Genomic DNA, 23,126 nt, shown 5'->3' on the forward strand with positions numbered 1-23,126 from the left:
CTGCTGATGAGCAGAGCACTAAGATGGGCAGTTCCTGGGCCAATGCTGCCTTTCCTGACATCCCACCTCCCCTGCTCCACAGGCTGCCCAGAAGCAGGGGTTTGGACCTGATCTCAAAAGGAACACAAAATAAAACACTTTTTTTTTTCCCTTTTAGACTCTAAAGGCTCATTTCATGCACTTGGAGGCTTGTTTAGCTTCTCAGCTATGGGTTTTGATCCTTCTGGTGAGTCAGTATTTCACTATGCACCATCCAAGACACTGCATCCCAACCCTGTTCCCACGAGCAGCAGGTGGGTGCAACACCAGCCCAAGCTCAAGGCTCCACAACTGTCTTTGAAGGTGACATTGCACCAATCCCTCCTGAAAAACCACTTAAAATATTCTTCTTTTCCAAAGTAGTGTTTTGAAACTTAGAGGATAGATCTAAATCCCTTCAACAGCCTGTTGAGAGGCTCTGGCTTGGGTCCTACATTGCACAGCCAAGTCCAAGACACCTCAGAGTGCCCCATCCTCTCATTACCCTTATCCTCATCACCCCACAGACCCATCTTTGCTGCCCAGAATGCAGAAAAAAAAAGTGCCAATACTGCCCCAACCCAGAGAAAACCAAGACAATAAGGAAATAGATCCCTTCAGTTTTGTAGTCCTTTATTATTTTTTTTAAGTTGTTCCTCCCATAGTAATGTACTGAAATGCGTAACAGTTACATTGTACAAAGCATTTAAAGAAAGTACCTCAACTTGCCGATTATTTCAAAATGAGATTATAAACAAAAGGAAAAATAAATCTGGTCCCTCACTAAAGGCCAAAAAAAACCCCAAAAAATAACTGAATACCTTCCATTATTTATTTATTTTTTTTTAAAACATAAATTTGGAACACTTCATCTTACAAATAGGATTAACATGAACATAACATCACACAAGCTCGCAGACAACCAGCATAAAATATTGGGTACAGTTTTTTTAATCAGAAGAATCATGCTTTCATGAAGAAATTATAACTGTTTATACAATCGAATCAATTTACTGTATTACAAAAAAAAAACAAACTAAGTCGTATCTATTAGTTATTTAGTTCATTAAAAGGCAAAAAATAAAATAAAAGAGGAATGTAAGAAAATTTCCAACACTGTTTTGCACTCCCATATACACAGATCAGTTCACCTCACTTTTTTGGAAGTACATGGGTGCCTTACATCGTAACGCAGTGGGGGACTGGAGCAGTGCTGTTTGTTACAGGAACAGTGCTATTGTAATCAACAAACAATCGTTTGCCAACAAATAAATACATGGTACACACAACACAAAGAAGAAATTAAGAGGGTAGGGGGGGAAAGGAAACAATACAACAAAATAGTGACATGATTGTCAAAAATTAAAATCTCCTTACAATGATTCGAACTAGTGGTGCTGTCGATGAACGCGGTGCTTTCACGGAATTATCTGGATGATTTAGCTTCTTGGAGTAGTGAACATTCATAGTTTACAATATACACAAGCCTCTTATGTATTGTTTCTCAGAGTTCTTTCTTTTTCTGTCTTTTTTTTTTTTTCTCCTCGTTTTTCCTTTTTTTTTTTAACAATGCAGTTGAGAAGGCAAAAGAATTACGGAGAGAACAAAATATTCCCTGTTACTTCTTTCTACATTTACGATGGATAGTGTGCATTTGATAGAACTATTTTCTTTCTTTGAAGGGCTAAAATGCATAAAGCTTTAATGAAGAGATTTGTACATAAAAGCAACTGTTCCCAATCCTGTGTCAAACTATCTTATACAAAAAGAAAATCAATTCAGTTCCTACTTTAAAGGAGTGCCCATGTGTGTATCAATGCAGTCTTAACCCTTCTGCCCCTGCCCCTCAAAGCCGGGTGAACTGGAAGACACTTTTTCCCGGCCCCGTTTACATAATCCACTGAAACTTTTTTTTTTATTTTTAAGTCGCATTGATCCTCCAGAAGTCAGCAGCTGCCTTTGCTGTGCAAAACAAAATATTGAGAATAAATAGTTTCTTTTCTTTTTAAAATTATTCAGTTTAAGGTCACCGGACTTTAAATGAGTGACCCTGCAGATTTATAAGGCATTCTGCTCAGCAGTCTTTTTAAATAGTCATATATGAAAGAGCCATGCTACTGGTTTGGACTTGGTCCCATTCTTGGTAAGACTTCACACTGTCATACGTGACTGATGGATTGAATGGCGCTGGATTCCGCGGCGGCTCTCGCCATACTGTGCCACATGTTGGGAGAACTGTGGGATGCAGAATGAAGGGAGTCCTTGTCGGAGAGAGAGAGCATCATGGCATACGCCTGGATGGGGACAGAAGAAGGACAAAGAGGTCACGATCCCGCGGCGCCGATCTGAGCTTGGACCGGTGCCACCCCCACCCCGTCAGGCTACAGCCACTGTTCTCAACTTATTTTAAAACAAAATGAAAATGCATTAGGTAAAACCACTGTCAAGCCTTTCACCGACACTTTTGACTCACTAATAGTAATAATAATTTCTTCTTTCATCTGGTTTCACAAAGCTCTGAGAAACCTTTGATAGTAGACAAGGTCCCAAAGTCTCCTTTGCCTTCAGATTCTTGGCACAGGAGGCTCTTTTCAAGAGCCTGAGGAATCACATTATCCCTTGGCTGGTCCTGTACTTCACCAGGGTCTCCTTTGCTGACCTTTCCTACGTGCATATTCTGCAGTTTTTAAAACAGGAATCTTTTAGAGGGGCTAAAAAGACCCTCTAAAACATTTAAAAAAATGTTTAAAAATATTTTAAAAAATTATAAGAAATAGCACTAGGATATAATTTTAGTTATTGCTGTTTGTAAAACACACTGAGGACCTTAAGGTGGTAACATCCAACAGGTTATCAAAAAAAAATACCAAAAAGCCAAGCCAACCAGAAGATCAAGTCACATCCCTGGGAGGCAGGAGCTAAACTCCACAGCATCAGCATGACCACACCGGCTGTCTGAGAGCAGGGTGGGGCTAGTTCTTACCATGGCATTTCAGTGGGTGGCAGACAGGAACAAAAACAACAAAAAAAGTAAGAAAAAAGTATGGAAATCCTCCATTCTCAGGGACCCAAGGACCCTGTCACGTCTCTGGGGTGCAGTGGGAGCAAAGGGGGAGTCGGGGCAGCCTGAGGTTTGTGGACATGGAGCACAGTCCCATTTGACTAAGCTGGAACAACCCTGCCTGCCACACACTAACAGCTTAATCCTGTGGGTATCTGGTGACAATAACACTTTAACTGAGTTAAGCTTTTACCTGGGATTTGGATTTCCTGTACAACGGTTGCTTGAGGTCCTCTGGCAGCTGGGAAGCATTGAAAGCTGCCAATTCAGCTTCACTGTATTGATTTTCTTCCATTTTCCTCATTTTGAGGCTATCTGTGAAGTGCCTTATGTGGTCCAAAGCCGAAAGTCCAGTCTTATTATACTCCTCTTCTTTATACCTACAGAAACACCACGGAGATTTTAATGTCAATTCAATGATCCTCTCTGTGTTCCCTTGTCCTCTCAGATTTACACATCTGGGCATTTTCCCCCTTTTTCACATTCATAAACCCCCTTGGCTCATGGAACGGTGATCCTGAAATAAAAGGAATTCCCTTTTCTGTTCTAAAGAAAGGGTGGGAAGTGGGAGTGGGGGAGGGAGAGTTTGTTTCTCTCCTGGTGTCTCCACAGCTTTTCACAAGACCATTACAAGGGATCCAGGACGGTTCATGGAGCAGATAACGTCTCTCCCATGAAACTGTCTCACCCTGTTTCCTGTCTCACCCAGAACCTGACAATAGCTCCCCAAGCACAGTTAATTTTCCTAACAAGGGCTACAGATCGCATGGAGAGGCTGGAAGCAGGGCTGGTATTGACCCAAACACAGACGCACGTTGCTATTGTAACTGGGAAGTCGGCTACTCCAGACCGGTTCCCACGGCACAGTTTGGGGTTGGCATCCTTGTATGGTTTATTGTTTTTATCCCACGTATCGGGTACACCAATACTCGGAAGGAACCAACCTGCCAGGGGAAGCTTTGCAGTTCATGTCCAAAGTACTTGTTTCCTCGTAATCCTCCTCTGGAGTCCCCTCGTGCATGTCACTCGTAACGGGCTCTTTGACTGCCTTCCCTGCCATTTCGCTCTCTTCATCCTCTTCATCCATCATTACTTCATCTTCTGCCTCTTCATCATCCAACAGATCTGAGTTCTGGCTGGCTACCATGGCTTTTTCATCCTTAAAGTGGCTGCCATTCATTCTGAAAGTACCAAAACAAACCCGAGCTATCAACACAAATCAGATATGAAAGCTCCTCACCAGCAGACACTTGGAGGCAGATCTGAAAAGGATCTGTCCCAGCAGAATAAAGTGATTTCTGTATTTTTTATCTTGCTTGGCTTCAGACATTCAGGCAGCATTGGAGAAAATTCCACTCAAAAATCAGTGGGACATTACAGCACCATCAGCATGGGATTTTCCTGTTACCCTGCTAAAACTACTGTTCAAGCAGAGGTATGTTCAGATATCCATTCCAAATTTTCTCACGCATTATTTCGTCTCATGTTTCCAATCATACATGTAGTCTGGGCAAAACAACTCACTGCCTTTTAACAGGAGCTGTAGGGGCCAAGAAACGCTGAAAATCAGATCCGGCATTTTTAAAAAAAATGACATCCAATACCACATTCAGAGTTTTAAAGTCAAAATTACATGCATAATTAATTTTGCACGCTACCACCCATTTGGAAGCCATACTGCTTCACTGAACGTATGGATTTCACACATGGGAACCTAAGGGACTTGAGCTGAAGACCTGAAGAGTGGCCTGCAATATTCCTCCATGCTGAACCAGATTATGAACTGATTTGAAGGGCAAGAAGTAATGAAAAGAAAGGTCATATAGCATTTTAAGTGCATTTATTCTTACTAAATGAGTAATTGCAGCAATACACACACGGAAAACCATTTGGCCTACGCGCTGTAATTACGCTGTCCTTTGCTTTCAGACAATGACTTCTCTTAACTACTTCCTATGGGATTTTTATCAAGGACATAATACCCACGCTGAAGTAGGGGCTCGTTTAGTAATGGTCGCAATCCTGTAGGGTTTGGAGCATCTGGAGCTGCATTGCATCCACCACATTAAATGGGAGCTAAAGAACCTCGGCACCACCACGTCAACAAACGCCCATCCAGAGGTACTCGTGGTGTGAACAGGCTGCACTTGGTGGAGCCCCCCATATTCATGCTACCAGTCTATCTGCTCTGCCACATTATGTAGCACAGAGGCCTTGATTCATCTATTGTTCTCATTGTGCAAAAGGTCCTTAACTCTTCCAGGAATACAGTTACAAAAATGGAAACGTTATTGTCGGCACGAAGTTTGCTTCAGATTCCGTGTGCTTCAAACTGTGTGGAACAATGTAGGATACACGAAAAGCTGGAGCAAGATAAGATGAGCCCTTCCAGCCTGGTTGGGTTTTAATGTGTGACTTGCTGCTGCAACATACGGACTTTCTGAGGAGTGTACGCAAGCAAAGCTGGTTTCTTACACAACAGCATCGCCTTCCTAAACATAGCAGAGTTTTATCTGTTTTCCGAGCAAATTCCAACTGATTGTCATGAGTTTAGTACTGCACTTAAAAAAGTGCTCTAGGGAATGGTCTGTCTTTATAGCACTATCAAAAAATCTGAGGTTGTGCAGAGCAGGGAGAGCTGAAGCAGCCACCCCCCTCTAAGATCATCAGAGCAATATCTCTTTATCATCTTTTATTTAAACAGGCAGAAATAAGAAATTATTGAGCACAGTTTGGGCTGCCAACTTGCTTGTTATGCTCAATTGAGGCTGCTAGAAATGAAAGGGAGATGGACTACAACCAAAGTAACAAAAGCCATGTGATTAAGAAAACAGATTCTCTAATTATGCTTTCAAATGCAGCAATTTGCCAGGGATAAAATATCCGTCAAGAGCAGTCTGAAGTGCCAAATTTAGAAAGGAAACACTGCACAACCCAGCAACCTTTCCACTTTGCTGACTTCCTGTCGGAGGACATGTTGAGACCAGATGTGTGAGGAAAAAAATCCCAAACCCTCATTGCCAATCAAGATGGAATGAAATTTGAATATGCATGTAATCACTTAATCCAATACTTTTGTGGAAATTGTGTTATGTCCACCATTTTTATCCCTTCACAAAGGCATGTGGAAATTGAGAAGACAGCGAAGTTTGTCACCAACAGTAAGAATTTTTTGATGTTGATAATGAAATGCCAATTCAAAAGGGCAAATAATGCATAATGCAGCACCAATCCCAAAGAAATATGTGGGGCTCATGTGCGTATCCATCCCACAGCCTTTTCTGCTTAGCTGTACTTTTATTAGCTGAAAATATTTAGAGGTGGTCTCTCTTCTGTTAGTTCAGAAGAATTCAAACACCCATATACTTAATAAATCTTGGTAGAAAAAAATTCTCTCACATGCTGGAGCACTGTGGACTACCAACGCCTACCCACAGCCTCACGGGCTTTTGGCTAGTCAGCATCTTTCTTGGGATTGAGTTACTTACGGGAAAGGACTTTCAGTAACAACCTTTCATTTGACCCAAGAATTTAGCTTAGTCTACTTTATTAATTACACATTTATATTGCACTTAAATCCTGAGGCTCCATACATTTAGCCACAGGATGTAGAATTCACCTGTTCTGCCACGATTGTAAAGTGAAGGAATTTTCCAACAGACTCAAGTGAACGATGGGAACCTGAAACTGAGAGCTCCTGATACAAGGAGAAATGTGTTCACAGACAGAACCTTCCGTCCAGCATCTGCCACCTGGAATATCTTCATGCACGATGGGGAGAGAACCGACACATTTCTTTCCATAAGACACCAATATGACCACTGAAGCAACCAGATTCTAAAATAACTCTGGCTCCAGACATCATCAAAAGTGAGAAATCAGGCTTAGTCTGCAAAACTGGAAAAGGAGCAGTGGCACCTTTTGAATGCAGATCAGACACAACTCACCTCTCCTCTGAGTTTCGGGGGGACTGGTTGTTGTGGTTGCTGTTTCCAATAAAATTCCTAATTTCTGTGAAGTAGGAGTCTTCCTTGTCGTCAAGGATTGCCCCTGTGCTTTCCAGTTCTGAGTGAGGTGAAGATGTTGCAGTACCTTAAAACAAAACACATGACTTCTGTTGCTGGTCTTTTATATTTTCTATATTTAACTATTTAAATCAAAATGAAATTGAAACTATGGTTAAAATGGGTGAGAGCCAGAAAAAGTTGGTCATAGTGATCTATCAGCTTTTGGCCATAAAACCAGCAATTAGAAGGGAAGTATATTACCCAAGGGCAGAGGTGGTTTCCAGCCAAAATGACTGGTTGCATTCTGGGTGCCATTTCCATGGTTTATAATCGCTTTTGCCAAGTATCTATTTCAACATCTCCCTCCTGTCCCCTGTGATTCAAGGACTGTCAGTAACTGTCTTTGTTAGACCAATGGCTGAATTGAGCAAACAGAACGTCATTTAAGCTACTAATTATGCAGATTTGCTTATAATATGGAGCAGCCACTGACATAATCACCCAGGTTCATTAGCACTGAGAGAGCAGTGACAGACGTCTTTCTCTGAGCATTGGGGAAGGGACAGCTCTGGATTCACTGCCTGCACCTGGTTGTTTCCAGTGAGGGGAAATGCAGACTGGAAGGACTGCAGAGAGGTTTTCATTAAATGCTGCAGATACCCAAACCAGAGCAATGACATCCCCTCCCTGCCGCTGCCTTTGCTGCTGCTGTATGGTGACTGACCTGCTCTGGGCCTTGAGAGGCACCATTACCTCCATAATAGCCAGCACTTTTCAGCTCCTGACAGTGGGAATATTTTAGAAGGTGCCAAGAAAATCTTTTAGAGTGCCCCTTGAGACTCTAAATCTAGGACTCCCATGGAGAGCCAAGTGATTGCGGCGACGGGATTAAACCAATTTTCCCAGTCTGTTCTCAAAACGCTATGGTCGGCTTAATTAAAACCAAAAGAAAAGACATCATCCAGTGGTCTTAAGTTATACAAGGGGAGAGTTTATGCTGGGATTTTCAAAGCACTTTAAATGTCAGCAGAGCTTAGGCACTTACATATTTTCCAACAACCCCCCCACTCATCAGAGCAGGCAGTGCGGATCTGCGTGTGCCTACTGACACCCAGCAGCACTGACAGTGAACGTGCAGCCCCTGGACATGGCACACAGGGCAAGCTGGGGAGGGAAGAGACACACATACCAGACATGTTCCCATTCTCGTGCTTCTTTAGATGTCTGTCAAGATTGGTTTGTTGACCAAAACACCTGTCACACAAGTGACACTTGAATGGCTTCTCTTTATTGTGGATGTTACGCACATGTCTCTGCAGGTTAGAGGATATGCTGAAGGATCTGTCACAGTATTTGCATCTGCAAAAAAAACCCAAAACAAAACAAGTCGGTAGAAAAGGGTTAGTTAGTAGCTGGAAATGTAAAATTTGTCTTAAGAGACATGAAGCACCTCCTGGGCTCAGTCTCAGTAGCCAACAGCAGTTCCTTGGTCCCTACTGAGGCACAATCCTCCCTGAAATAAAGACAAATTTTGGCTGTATAACTAGAGAGCTGTGCTCTTGGAATGGACACTTCATTTCTGTGGTTGGTTTTTCAGCTTTAATTCACATTAGACTTCATATTTTAAATACTGCCTTTAGGAATAAGCATAATATTTCAGAGTTAATGGTATCAAATTAGCTATGGTAATTGAGTCCCATGTTTTTAAAACTGTTGCACGCAAAGTTGGGAAGTTTGAAAACAGTAGAGCAATAACTCTATTGTTTCATGTGCTGCCAATACAATACAATTAAACACTTTTGGAAAAAACATGAAACAGATCTCTTCTAATGCTCAAATAAGGTAAAAAGGGCTATTTCTTTTCCTATTCTAAATTATGCTGTGTGATTAAATCTTTTCTTGAGGAATTAGCTTGCTCGATTGCTAATCCCAGAGGAAATTTGGTTATCTTGCAAAAACCAGCAATAAACAATCCCAACCTTTAATACCGTGCCAATGTGAGTAGTTTAGTCTATCACTCTGGTACCAGAGGCATCAATTTTCATACTCTGTAGCGATTTGGAGTCCCTAAAGCCTTTACTGTATTGCTCTTTAAGCCATTACTAAGTCATACTATAACTATTCCAAATTCTCTGGCTGGCAAGTAGCCAACAGTCTTCACCACTTTACTTTTTCAATCTTTTACTTCTCCCGTGCCTCTCTTATGCTTGTCAATGATGTCAAATTTTTTTTAGTGCTGAAATCGTCCATTATGCTACTAATTGCTTGTGGCTTTTATGCAGTGGATGGGTTTAACATGCATCAAGACTTTCCTTCAATAAAATCAGATGTGAATCTCATTTCCCAAAGAGACTAGAGGCAAAAAAACATATTGTTTCCTCACAAACAATGAGCTTACTCTGCTCTTTACAGCTCATAAAATGCAGAAATCTGTGCATTTGTTTTACTGGAACATGAACTGGCTTCTGTCCAGTTTAAATTAGTCTTTCATTTTCAATAAGGTGAAGCTTCTATCCACATTTCTGCATCTGACTGTCCTGGATTCAGTATCACACACATATTCTTATCAACAGGAGAGTACACCCACACGGGTTTTTGGCTAAGCAGACCTCAGAAAGGATCCAGATTAGGCAGGAAACAAATAAATACAGTAACGCCTTTGCAACCGGGACCTTTCAGAAATCAGATGATTGACAAATCACCCAACTTCAGGCTGCAAATAACACCACAGAACTCTAAGAAAAAACATTTTTGCAAGAGAAAATATGCCCATGAGCCCTATTGGACATCATTTCAATCACACTGCTTCAGCAGTGCCAGCCATCCCTCCAGCAAAGGCAGAACTTGTGGACAGTGCTGGGGAGCTGCCTCAGCCAAAAGAATTTCACTAACTAGGACCAAAAAACTCCCCCTTCATGCAGCTCCAACACTGAGTATCAGCATAGAACACACAAAGAGACCAAAATGCAGCGGTGGGTCATCAATGCTAAGAAGGAATGGCTGGAGCTGGCCAAGAAAGGATGTTGAACACCCGTTCCTTGGCTTTATTCAGAGAATCCTGGAATACTTTGGGTTGGAAGGGACCTTAAAGATCACTTGACAACAGCACAGACAGGGGTGAGGGGTCGTGGTACCTATAGGGCTGCTCTCCAGTGTGCGTCCTCAGGTGACGTGTCAGGTTTGCAGATCTCGGGAAAATCTTGCCACAGTATCTGTGATAAGAGAAGGTTTGATAAGAGAACACAACCCTCAATGGCTTTGTCCCAGTTTGAGCTGCACTGGCTGCACAGCCCAAATGGAATCATTAATATATGGTACTATTGGCACTGCTTTGGTGCAACAACATCCTAATAAAAGCATTCAGCAGAAGTAAGGGATTGACACACACACATGAGAATGGGACTGGAACTGCTGGTACCAACCAGCTTTGCTTGTGCATAATGGAGGGATATACAAAAACACACCGATTTTAAAGATCACCCCAAGTTTCTAAGCTCACTAGGTGATTATCAGCCTCATTCAGATTTGGAATCAAGAGAATCTGCTATTAAAGCCTTGGATTTCTGCCTCCATGTAAGCAAATTTCAAACCTTTCAACCAATTCTACGTGTCAGCAAACGTGACACCGTTCTGTGCATTGAATAGGATCAGAGCAGACAAGACTCAAAGACCTAATCCATCAAGGTATGTTTCTATAACAACATGTCTTGAAAGAAGGTGACATGTTTTCAAAAAGATCAGATAAACCGATATGCCAGTGTCAAACACCTGCGCATTCTGGAGATGATATAGAGACCTAAATAATGCAATTTAAAAACCATTCTCCAAACTCAATAATATGTCACAGGAAAAATAATGGCCAAAAAAAATAATTATCCTTTGTTCAAGTAAAATATTAATATTCAGTTTATAATTGGCCCATTCTCTTAAGGACATTGAGCCCATTTTTTCATGGGGACAGAGCACACACAGCACACTCTTAGGTGAATGAGGGTGGTGGTTGCTTCACGTGATGACTTTGAAGATTGCATCCCCTCACTTTTACCATCCCATTTATTTTTCCACAACGTGATGTATAAGCCTTCAAAATACCCACACAGCCCAATTCCACTCTCCTTGACAAAGCTCCCATTCATTTTGGGCGCACGTTCAATGACTATCTTCATTGTGGGTTGTTTTTTTTTTTTTTTAAGTCTGTACACATGAGTCCTAATAAGTCATGTATTTTATCACCGATCCCTTTGGATATTAAAACCAGAAGCCTGAGAGAAAACACGTCTGTAGTTTATGATCAAAAAAATCAATAATGAAAGCGCACTTTCATATATGAAAGCGATGAGAAAATCTGGAAAAAAAAGGATTGTTTATATAATAGTTTCCACCTCATTTATCAAACCGGTATGATACAGGGAAAACTCTTTGTTTCGTAACACCCATAATTTAATAAATAAGAACCGCAAAGGAAAAAGGCTTTTCGTGTTTTGTTGGGCACAGAGAGCGCTGAAAGTCTCAACGTTGTCCCTGTCAGAGACCCCCTGGGCGGGGGGATTTGGGGAGCAGATTTACCTGCAGGTGTAGCGCTCCTTGCCCTTGCGCAGCAGGGTCTCGGGAAGGGCGCTCGGCGGCGCGCGGAAGTTGAACATGGATGGCACCGACTGGATCAGCTCGCTGGCCTCGGGCTTCAGGGCACTAAAGCTCTCCAGCTTTTCGGCCATGTTCTCTATAGCTGACATCTGCAAGAGAAGGGAGCACAGAACCCGTCAGGGTAAATACCACCGCGGCTTTCTGCTCTCACCGGGAACACGAAATACGGAGAGCAGACACTGACAAGTGAAAAGAAACAGGGAAAAAAAAAGCCAATGGAGAGCTGAAGTCTCAAAAATTACGTTAAGTGAGGTTGTGGCCAAGATGTTGTCCCACTTGGAATACTGCCACCTACAGTGGGTGCTGTCCTAATTGTTATAATGGAAAGCTGCTTCCACACAACATCTGAATCGGCCAGTGTTCATTTCTTCTTAAGTCCCAGCTTCTATAAAATTCTAGTTTTTGCAGTCGTGTTCTGTGGGTGTGTGCCTATGAGTCTCTGCATCCCGTCTGCTGAAAGCACTGGCCATTTTGACCAAATCAACAGAAACAATAATTGAATTCCTACATCTGTTTTCTTTAAGGACTTGCAGAGGACAATACTGCAAAGGAAACTTCATGAACACTGTAGCTCAACCAAGGGTTGCAACAAGCCAGATCCAGAGAGGCTCCATCAATATCTCAGCCACATCCAACCAACCATTCAGGCCAGTTTTTTTGCCCATCACAATCAAAGACCAAGAGATAAACTCATAAGAAATGAAGTTTTGGTGAGTTTGGTGCTCTGTATTTACATTACCTGTTAGATGTCTACCCTATTTTCTACTACCTCTTAATATTCCTGCTCTGTCTTTAGTTGCTTGTAAATCCTCTGTGCTTTGGAATGTCTCCACCCTTGATTAGCTGTCTGTAATTTGCAGGGAGTGGGGATTAAATAATTTCTGGAGAATTATTTCCTTTAAGGTGTCTGGAACAGCCCATGAAAAATTAGTCCAAAACCTCAAATATTGCCACTTGAAGAGTTCAAGAATGCTGCTGAGCCTACTGACAGATGAGAGTAACCATCCACCCCGTTATAACATCACAAACAAACAAAAAGAAAGCATGCCAAGATCTCACCTACAGAGTAAAAAAACCACAGCATGAGCCTGTACAATATCTGGCTTGTAAAGAAGAAGGAAATTTTATGAAAGACAAGATGCTGAACACTTCTCAGCTGGAACACCTCCACAAACCATTCTTTAAAATCCATAACAGACTGCTCTGACTGCTGGAAAATCGAAATTTTAATTGGAAGAATTGCACATTTGTTGGGGTTTATTTAATTTTATTTTAATTGGCGGAATTACACCTTTATCTCCTGGAATGACTATTTCCAGGCTGATTAGCTCTGCCTTTGGCCTGGGTTGTTTTTTTCCCTTTAGCCTGTAGCCTGCCCTCTCATTTCATGCTCAGATTCCTAATGCTGAGTACAAATTGCAACGTACAGGGTACCACTGCCAATTTGCCAAATGTCTTTCATCAAACACGGTGAAAAAAATAAAAAATCTCAGAGGGAAGTCAAGATACATTTACTTGTCAGGCAACAAATGTGAAAGCATTGCGAGGCAGTAGGGGCTGTAAGCTCTGGGGTTTGATTCATAATCACTCAGCTGCTAAAACATTCTCCACAGATGCAAGTGGACAGCACATTTGTCAATATGAAGGATTTTGACATGTACTGATCACAGGCGTGAGATATGTAATGATGATGCTGCTGGGAGAGGAGGTAATTCTATCTCGGCACAGAGATGTCATTATCAACCCATACAACCCAACATTACCATATATTTCTTTTTATATGGCTCCATCTTTTCCTTTAGTCAGAACTGATTCTTAAAGCTTTTACAATAGTCATTCCACTGCCTTTAATTCCCTCTAATTGTTCCCTCCCACAAATTCACTCGTCTATTTTACAGTTGCTGAAAAGAAATGGTTTGAATGAAAAATGCCCTTTGGCCTTCGGGCTGATTAGCAGTGACAAGACAGTGCATGGGTTATGAAAGCACATATTTATGGTGAAGAATAATAAGGGTATTGAGAAGTATAATAAATGTTTTATTTATGTATATTTAATATTCAAGTCCGTTTCATTAGCTAGTGGGTTTAAATCATTTTTGGATCACCATTTCTCATGCACATGGCCCCCCCCTGTAATATATGAGAGCAAATATTTTCCCCCTTACATTTAAAATGGTTTAGTCATGCTGTTTTTTTTTTTTTTAGTTCTTATTTCCAGGATTTTGCAGAGGAGAAATTGAGACTGATTCTCCTTTAATGTACAGCGATGCAGATCAGTGCTACCTCCAACACCGCCTCCAGGATTACATCAGTCCCAAAATACGTATGAAACCTGCACCTAATCTTAAATCCCTCATCCAGAGGAAACACAAGCACTTCCAATTATTTTAAAGTATTACCGCTTTCTAAAAATACGTTTCTCACCATAGGAATGACTATTGTGTTTTGGTCTGTTTTTTTCTAAAGCCTGATCTGTGCAGTTACCTGGAATGATTTATGTTTTTGAAGAACTGGACCAGCACCAACAGGAAGAGTTTGGCCTCACAGCTTTGCTGATACGAGGCACTGTCAGATAATTAGAGCTGGTACTATCTGCTGGAGGTAGGGCTCACTAGAACTAAAACTGAGGCATTTTCTTAACAAGTCCTGGAGTGTGTTCATGCTCAGAGCCTTCAGGATGTAAATACATATCATGAGATGAGCACCTGGGCTGTGGGGGTGTCTTCCAGCCCAGAAAATCTTGCCAGCACAGACCCACAACATGCTCTCCATCACTTCACGTGCAAGCAGGCAGCCTCTGCTCATCAGTCTACTTGCAAAATACCAACCAAGCAGTATGAAATCTGGGGGTTGGTCTCATCAAGGACCAGCTCAGGCACCAAAACCAAGCAGGAATTCTAAACCTGTGACACACACGTTTGGAAGGCAGTATCCCAGTTCCAAGCAGTGCCCCCAGGGGATGTGCAGGAGGGACAGACCTTCTTCCCAGTGTCTCCTGTCATGCTCCAGCATCAAGAGGTGCATGAGCACTAACTGGAGGCTGCATCTCACTTATGGTGTTAAATGGCCATCGGCTGCTGCTGCTCCCATTCACTTGACTAAGCCCTTTTCAAACCCATTTATATTTCCATCAAAGAGAGTTCACCAATTTAATTAGGTGCGTATGAAAAGATACTGGTTTTTGTTCCTACCAAGGCTTTTTCCTGATAATGCAGCTGTGTGCACCTCTTTTTTTTTTTTTTTTTTTGCTATTGTTAACACTAATGAATAACCACTCCTCATTCAGGTCCTGCTCACCATTCATGGGCTACGGAGCTGGGGCACAGCTCCCTCAGGCATCTTTTTCCAAGCTGAAAAAATCAAAATCTATTTAGTCTCTTTTTGTATGGAAGCTGTTCCTTACCTCTGATCACTATTGTTGCACTTTTCTGTGTCTTTTCTAATTCTATGTCCTTTTTGAGGGGGACTTTGGCTGTATTTAAGACCTGAAGGCATTATAACATAACAATGTTTTCAATTTCTTTCTGCTAAGCACTCAGAAGATATTTTCATAAAACTATCAACTTCAAGATCTTTTTCCTGAATGACATGAGTTAAGAGTCACACTTTCCCCTTGATATTACTGGGTATTTACTGACATTGAGTTTTATTGCTGTTTTAATCCTGGTGACTCAGCTTTCTCTGACTGTTCTGCAAAATCTTCACAGACAGCTTTGGATTTGGCTATTCTCAGTAAACAGTCACAAACTCCGCTCTTTTCCTGATCATCCTTCTTCCTATGGCATTTACAGACACAGGCCATAGTTCAGAGCCCAAAGACACCCCAAGGTGGACTCACTGATCATTTTCAATGACTGTAAAAATCACTACTTTATGCTTGCCCTTTTTCCTCGCCTTCTTTTTTTAATGACTAAATATTAACCCAGGAGATGACTTTCCTGCTTCTGCAGTGGAACTCCCTCTTTCAGTTGAAACACAACTAAGTACCTCTTCCTCCTTCAAAACACCATTACTGCTGATGGCAAAGCAAGAAGTGCCCCCGTAGGGGTTGTGTTGGCCACGGAGATGCTACTGGTCATCAATCCTCCAAACTCCTGCAGCGAGTTGTTAGCGACGGCATCTGTCCTGGGAGTCTAGGTGGGTGCTCATGGTCACCTCACCTCTCCAGGCATGGCCCCTGGGGACCACCAGGGAGGCAGACATGTGGCTCAAGACACCAGCCAGCACTTTAAGGGGGTCTGCATCCGAGCCAAGTGCCCAAGGGCTGCGGCGATCCCTGAGCGGGGCATGGGGAGGGAGGCACTGCTTGACCCCGAGGATGGGATTAGTGTAATTGCCATGTCCATGGAGAAAGCTCTCTGAGGAGGTAGAGAGCGAGAAGATCCTATTACATATTTTACATACAGCTCTTGCCTTATGGACAAGTCGTGCCTGCTCCTAATCTGAGATCAGTGAATGACAGTATTTTATATAGAACAGTAACTTTTGATTTACATATATAAGAGTTGTTGATTCTATCTGTGTCCAGATGTCTGGAAAAGGAAGCAGCTTTCCCCCACCTCCCTCCTGCTCCCTGAGAGGCTATTAACCTCCGACTGACGCAAACTAATGTGCAGTCACAATTCCCCAGCTCCGACTCAAAAATGCAGACATTACCATAATCGGCTAAAACAAGTATTTATAAACATTTCAGTGGGCAAGATATCATCAGCAGGGGCCTGGAGCATTTGTCTTAAAATTTATTAACCAACCAAAGAAAAAGTGGCATAAATTAAGCAGAGGTTCGCTGTTGCTGCTTTTTAAGAATAACCTGATGATATGGAATAATCTCGCAGACAATGTCATGAATTACATGACCTCATGTTTCACAAACGCGACTCCTTCATTGCTACTATCACAAAAACAACTGACTTTATGGCTGCAACTCATGGGAAAAAAAACTGATCAAGTGTTTGCTTTCTATTTTTACTACTGTTATTTGGAGAAATCTTCAAAATCCAGCTACTAAAGCTCAGGATTTCTCCCTCCCTAGTTCAAGTTATAATGCTGCCTCTAAAAACTACAACTTGTGAATTTGTTGTCTTGGAACTGGGTGTATTTGGACATCCAGTCCTGGAACTTGGCTGAGCTATATTCACGTTCAAGAGACCCATCACATGTGGCTGAACTTTATGATGCAGTAGCGAGAAACTCCTGCTGATCTGCAGTATGGTTCCAGAATAACTTTATTTGTATGAATACAATTGGTGGGGATTTAGCTGAGCTAACAGAATGGATCAAGTCCTAAAAATAAGCGCAGCAAAATAAAAACTTTGTAAATGCACTCACCAAATTCTTTTTCATTTATTTGTAAAATTGTTTTAAATGATTTTCCATAAAGCTATTGCAGACAATGGGTGCCTATCATTACAGAACCTCTTTATAGCAACCTTCTCCTGACGGGACCAGGAGGGGATAAAAGAGTCCACAGATCAAATAAATCCTGATCCATTCAAGAGAGGGTGTAGGCCATTGATTTGTACTACAGGGTTCCTGCCAAACAATGAAAAACAATCTCAAATAATCTTGAAATATATGGCACATGCAACTGGGAATTGAGATAGAAAGGCTTGTGTGACATATTCAAATCTCCCAAGATGGAGATTCATCCATGAATCAGCATCCTGCTCAGTCACTTTATGTTTTAAATACCTATTTCTGCTGGAGCTGCTCAAAGCACGAGCACAGCCAGGAGCTGTACACTCACAAAAGAAGTAGGATGATGGAAATTTGAGGACCAAGCCAAGGTCAAGGAAAGCAGACAGAAGGAACAGACTGCGCTTGGGTTTTCAAATTCCCAAATATCCCCAAAATGAGCCACTTTTCTGAGAGCAGAGCATTAAGGGTGCCTGGGCCAAATCACAGATTCTACCATGCCCCCTTCATGTCCTACATTGAATTCCCTCTACAGCAAAGACAATGTTTGGAAACCAGCTCTTGTGCTCTCCCAGTCTGGCATCTAATGCTACCTCCTGCCTGCTGAGCTCCATCAGCACCCATGGGTGCTCACAGGAGTCCTTCAGTGCCTCAGCTCCTTTCAGCTCAGGGTCCCAGTGCATCTCTTGCAGCTGCATAAACCATGGCTGCACAGAAAGACAGTGGGATTAAAAGCCACGTGTACACAAAGCAAGGTCCATCACTGCTTTTCAAGTGTGCCATGGATGGCACGGAATGGAGAGCGGGGCTAAGTGCTCATCTGCAGGGGCAGCACCTCTGGGGGCTCCCACACCAGCCCCGTGCACGTGGGGAGGAGCACGCGAAGATCCCGGAGCTCACTTTGCAAAATTCTGGCTTTGCCTTGTGAAATGAGTCCACGTCGCTCTGCGAGCGATGAGCGAGTGAGTCAGGACCCGCAGCCGCCTGGCTCCAGCTCTCCCCTCCCAAGCCCAAAGGTTGGGAAAAATCTGGGACGAGTATTTATGGGTTCAGCGCTGCAGCTGAGGAGCCAGCAACGCAAGAGCAGAACACGGTGTTATTTGAGTTGCATCTGCAAAAGCAGTTGCTGTAGCTCTCTCTCTTTTTTTTTTTTCATGAACAATTTAGACCTATTAAAAATAACGTTTTATAAAAATAGAAGAGCGATCTCAAATTTATCCCACAGTACTAAAAGCACGATTCCTGTTCGTGTAAGGGGGACAATGTAAGTATACACACAGGACAAATTTGACCTAAACACCGCAAATAAACGGGTGTTTTATTTCTGCTTTAAGCACCGCAATGAGCAATTAAGCTCCAAATTTCAAAGCTATTAAAGTGACTATTAAAGTGACTAACTCCCACTGAAGTCAAGGAGAGAGAAACATGAAGTCCTCTGAGGGTCTGTATTTTAATGCAGATTAAATATTTATTAACTATTGCAATCCAACAAGATTTCACCCTGAAAATTTCACTGCAATCTCTGAAGGAAATGGCTGGGAACAATTTCAGTTACATATAAACAAAGACTGCATTCTGAAACCCAGGTAAAGCTCCTACTGCCTTTGCCAAATAAAACCAGCAGGATCAGGTACGTAAAAATAAAGCCAATTTGACATAAGAGGATATTTATCTGCTATAGCTACAACACCCTGTAGGAAAGTGTGGCATGGTCCATAATTGAGTGGTAAGTTATCTTTCATATTATATTTTTCTTATGCAATTTGTCTCACAGTGATTAAATCAAAAATATAAGCAGTGAACTTACCCAAATTCTTTGATCAGGCAATTGGAACTGGGAGCAAAATTGAAACAAAAACAACATATTATTCCTGCGTTGGAACCCTCATTGCAATCAATCTATCTACTAAGATTTTATTTAAAGACACTAATTAAAATGTTATCCTGCATTATTTGTTGCAGGGGGGTGTCCTCTTCCTAAAAATGTAATCCTTGTAATGAAAAATTATCGTGAAATGCCATTAAATTTTCTAATTTTCATTTTGCCCAGGCAGGGACAGGATAAGGACTACAGGGTTTAAGTCTTTAAGCTCTACTTCAGAAACCTATTCAAAAGATACATCTGTCTGCTGTCATATTACCCAGTTAAAAAAAAGAAATTCCTTCTTCATGAGATGGCAATTTTCAGAAATAAATTCACCTACAGAAACACAAGCTTGTAGGACACAAACAGTAATTCCGGAGATATTTTACATGGATAAGTCCTGCCAGCAGAAAATGAAAACTTGTGGAGCACTCCCCACCTGTGCTTTTATAGGGGTGAACAGGACTATAAAGGAAAAACAGCTTTTCTGCCGTTCCCCAGTCCTCTATAAATACCAAGCCAGATTCTGCCTTTGCAAACAGGAGGCTCCTTTCTATTAAAGTTTGCAAGAGAGCACCTTTTGGCATTTACTTTTTTGACAGGACATGTGCTGGTGGTTTAGTTTTCTTTTACAATGTACTAAGAGTGCCTGTTACACTGCTGACCTTTGCATGGATCCCTCTCACACCATGTTTAAGACGTTATCCCACTCACTCAGGTAAGTGATAAAATGGAACCCAGGCTTTGCCGTGGGTTTTTTATTCAACTGCACAATGGGAAATGGGGAGGAGGGGGTTCAGCAAGGCAGGTGCACAGCCAGCCCTCCCTCCTGCCACAGGGTGCTGGCTCTGCCCCACCTGGGCTGGCCCTGCCGTGGGGAGGTGGCATCTGACACCTCCTCCTCACACTGAGGGACTTGGTGGCAGCACTGGCACCTTCCTCTGGCACCAACAAGAGGTTTAACCAACCCTCTGTGAAAAAACAGGAAGGGCGAAATCCAGACATCCTGCCCATTAATGGGAAAATGCCCAAAGTCTCCATGTCACCTGCACATCCACAGCATCCTGGCCTGACTCCCAGTTCCCCAGGGAACTCAGTTGGCCATCACTACACAGAACAGTATCCAGCTCCTTCCTTGTCCACCACAGCCAAACTCCTAACAGTGAACTCTCCCCCAAGAGCCCCTGTCCCACCCACTGACCACCCAACCTAACACTGGCATCAGACCTGTGACACCTTCAGAGCCCCCTGAATCCAACTTCGCTGAACCACAGTGAGTTACACCTTCTGAACAGAGAGCACTAAGCAAAATAATACCGGGTTTTTCATCAACACAGTACCTAAAATGCCCTCATTTAAATAATTTACAGCCCCTTATCTGCTCTAACAGAATAAGTCACTCAGTGGAGAAGAACCAGTCTGGTTTTACACCAGGGACACAAAGAGGACTGAGCTCCTGTTTGTCCATTAGTGCTATCTGCTATGAAATGGGAATTTTCACTTGCTGTTTTCCTACTTAAGCAAACTTAACTTATTTAGGGTAATCTCAGTAAGAAGTGTTGAGCTACTATTAAATCTTGCACATAAATTCTCAGTAATTTTAATACACCTTAAATACTTATTTAATGCTTAAAAATACTTATATAGTGCTGTAAATATTTATAGCACATAAATACTACTAAATACTTCAATACTTAGATCCGACACTTCCTTTGGAAACTGAAATTAGAATAGGGTGCTTTTCTGCACTCTCCAGCCATGCAGTAGTATTATGTTTGTGCATCTGCAACCATATATGCCATCAGCTGCTCTTCCCAGTTCTCCAGAAGTCCCATACTTCAGAATATATTCCATATAACTTAAGACATAATAACTTAGGACTTCATTGGAAAAAGAAAGCAAGTGGTGGCAGATTAATGGGGTGTTTTGCCCAAGAATTCAGAGGAACCTGAACCAGAGACAGGAGCTCGTGGTTGTGTGCTTAAAATACAAGATGTGTTAATAGGCTGCCATTACTAAAATGAAAGAGCCCACCGTCAGCAAGGGGTTCAAATTTGAAGATACCACAGAGCATTTTATTTCAGGTATAAGATTTAACCCAAATTTTTAGCAAAATCTCCTTAAGCAAGGAGGAGGAACACAAAATGAGGTTGTGGTGCCGGTGGAGAAAAGCAACGTAATTTGCACACAGATCCTCTTCCTATACTACATACACATTGCAGTTGTTACACCATTTTAGAGACACCCTCCTACGTGTTTGTTATTCAGGAGTGTGGCCTAGGAACAAGAGAGCAGCCCTCACATAGCACATCTTCAGGTATGGAGGAGCAGGGGTCCTACACAGTGACCGCACACACTATAGCCCACAACAGCTGCCTCAAAAAGATGGAGCATTTGCATTATGAAACTGGAAAAACATTGGGTGGAAGTTTTTATCTCTTTTATGGGAGTCCTTAAATATAATAAAATCGCTTGACAACTGGGATGCTCAGTTTTGCTGGCCCTACTTTGAACCTGCACTGAGTCCTCGTAGTCAATACTGGCTCTACTCGCCCAGAGCACGGGAGTGCTGAAGAAGACACGAGTAGCTGCCAGTGTTGGTAGCTATGCTGTGGTTTTGGAGGAACACGGTTCTAAAAGATACATGTAGTTCGGATCTGGCTTCCTCTATAATCAAAACATGTTGTTTCATCTGCAAAACATCAAGAAGCTCAGAACAATGCTTACGCTTTTCCACCACAATGGCCCAGTAAAAACTGTGTGTTTTAGGAAATCCAAAAATGACTAAGACTGCATTCATTTCTCTGCACCTGCTTTGAAGCATCAACAGGCTTGTTTACAACATTAAAATTCCCAAAATACTTACTTGTGGATGAAACAAGAATCCCGGGGAAGGTCTCAAGTATTTCTCTTTTAAAGCTTCCAGTGGGTCAGTTAACTTTCTTTTTTCTACTCTGTAAATGTTAAAATTAGATTTTCTTGTGATGAATCAGTCTCAGATAATAGTAATCATACAGCTACTCATGTTTAAAATAGGCAGTTATGCATCAAGTAATTCTTTTCTTAGAGATAATGGTACAAGATAAGGGAGGACAGTCAAGTCTCAATACCCAGGTACAGCTCATTACTGAGGTGGGGGGCTGTGAATCTTCATTAAAGGGAGATGATACCATTTATATACAGAATAAGCCTATATAAACAGGGAACAAGAGATTGGTAATAATTATAACAGGAACCAATGATCAGTTACTGAGTACTTTTATAAAGAAATAAGACAACAGAGTGTGGTCTCAACTCAGGGGAGATCAAGGCAACAGAGACTTGAGCAATGGGTCCATTCTTGCCTGCCCATGCAGGACATCACAGCCATCACCCTGGAACCCTCTCGTGTGCATGAGGGAGAAAGGTGGGCTTGTAGGAAACACACCAAATCTGAGGTGCCAGCAGCAAAGACTGCAATCCACTCATGGGCATTCGGGCAGCAAAACACAGCATGAATAATTCAGAAACAGTGTGGGAATTTGGGGCTTTTGCTTTTTTTGTTATTGGTGTGTATGGTTTAAGGGACAGATCCCGTTGTCCACATGCAGATGTAACTCAGGGAAAAGGAAGGCTCAGTAACAACTGGCCTCGTGCTACGCTGCCAGAACTTGTACAGATTTCATTAGAATCACTGAATGGTTTGGGTTGGAAGGCACCTTAAGGATCATCTAGTTCCAACCCCCCTGCTGTGGGCAGGGGAGTTTGTAATGCAATTTAATTAGTTTGTAATGCAGGGCCATAAAGGACGGATCATTATTTCCGCTGCTTCAGGCATTTTAAATGAATATGACGCAAAGAAAACCTATGGTCTAATACAGATATCAATCTGGCATGAAATAAAACCATCTCACTAAATAGCATCATATCCTGTTTCTTCATAATGCAGACTTGCTGTCTTATGCACAAGCATTCTGCAAAAACTTTGCCCACAGCATTCCTTTACCAGATAAAGTAATAAATTAACGTAATTTACACGGCAATAACCTTTTTTTAACAATAGGCTGTAAAATCAGTCATTTATATTACAAATATTTTTATGGCTAATATTTCTCTAAACTAATTTAGATGCATGACT

General features: G+C 41.9%; 1 protein-coding gene across 7 annotated transcripts in view; it reads right to left on the reverse strand.

The window, feature by feature from the left end:
* Window positions 1–634: 634 nt before the first annotated feature.
* The window catches only part of MECOM (MDS1 and EVI1 complex locus), a 333,266-nt gene continuing 310,774 nt past the window's right edge, over window positions 635–23,126 (reverse strand). For 4 of the 7 annotated variants that reach the window (XM_064665804.1, XM_064665803.1, XM_064665808.1 and 1 more), the window contains 9 exons: window positions 21,876–21,963; window positions 18,953–18,979; window positions 11,653–11,819; window positions 10,221–10,298; window positions 8,276–8,445; window positions 7,027–7,171; window positions 4,024–4,260; window positions 3,273–3,459; window positions 635–2,312 (listed from right to left, as the gene is read on the reverse strand). In XM_064665804.1, the coding sequence (XP_064521874.1) occupies window positions 2,178–2,312; window positions 3,273–3,459; window positions 4,024–4,260; window positions 7,027–7,171; window positions 8,276–8,445; window positions 10,221–10,298; window positions 11,653–11,819; window positions 18,953–18,979; window positions 21,876–21,963 (1,234 nt within the window). In that variant the 3' untranslated portion in view covers window positions 635–2,177. The remainder of the gene's footprint in view (window positions 2,313–3,272; window positions 3,460–4,023; window positions 4,261–7,026; window positions 7,172–8,275; window positions 8,446–10,220; window positions 10,299–11,652; window positions 11,820–18,952; window positions 18,980–21,875; window positions 21,964–23,126) is intronic. The other 3 variants (XM_064665806.1, XM_064665805.1, XM_064665809.1) reach the window with 1 other exon arrangement.

This window comes from Pseudopipra pipra, chromosome 10 (assembly GCF_036250125.1).
Source record: "Pseudopipra pipra isolate bDixPip1 chromosome 10, bDixPip1.hap1, whole genome shotgun sequence".
NCBI classification, from domain to species: Eukaryota; Metazoa; Chordata; class Aves; order Passeriformes; family Pipridae; genus Pseudopipra; species Pseudopipra pipra.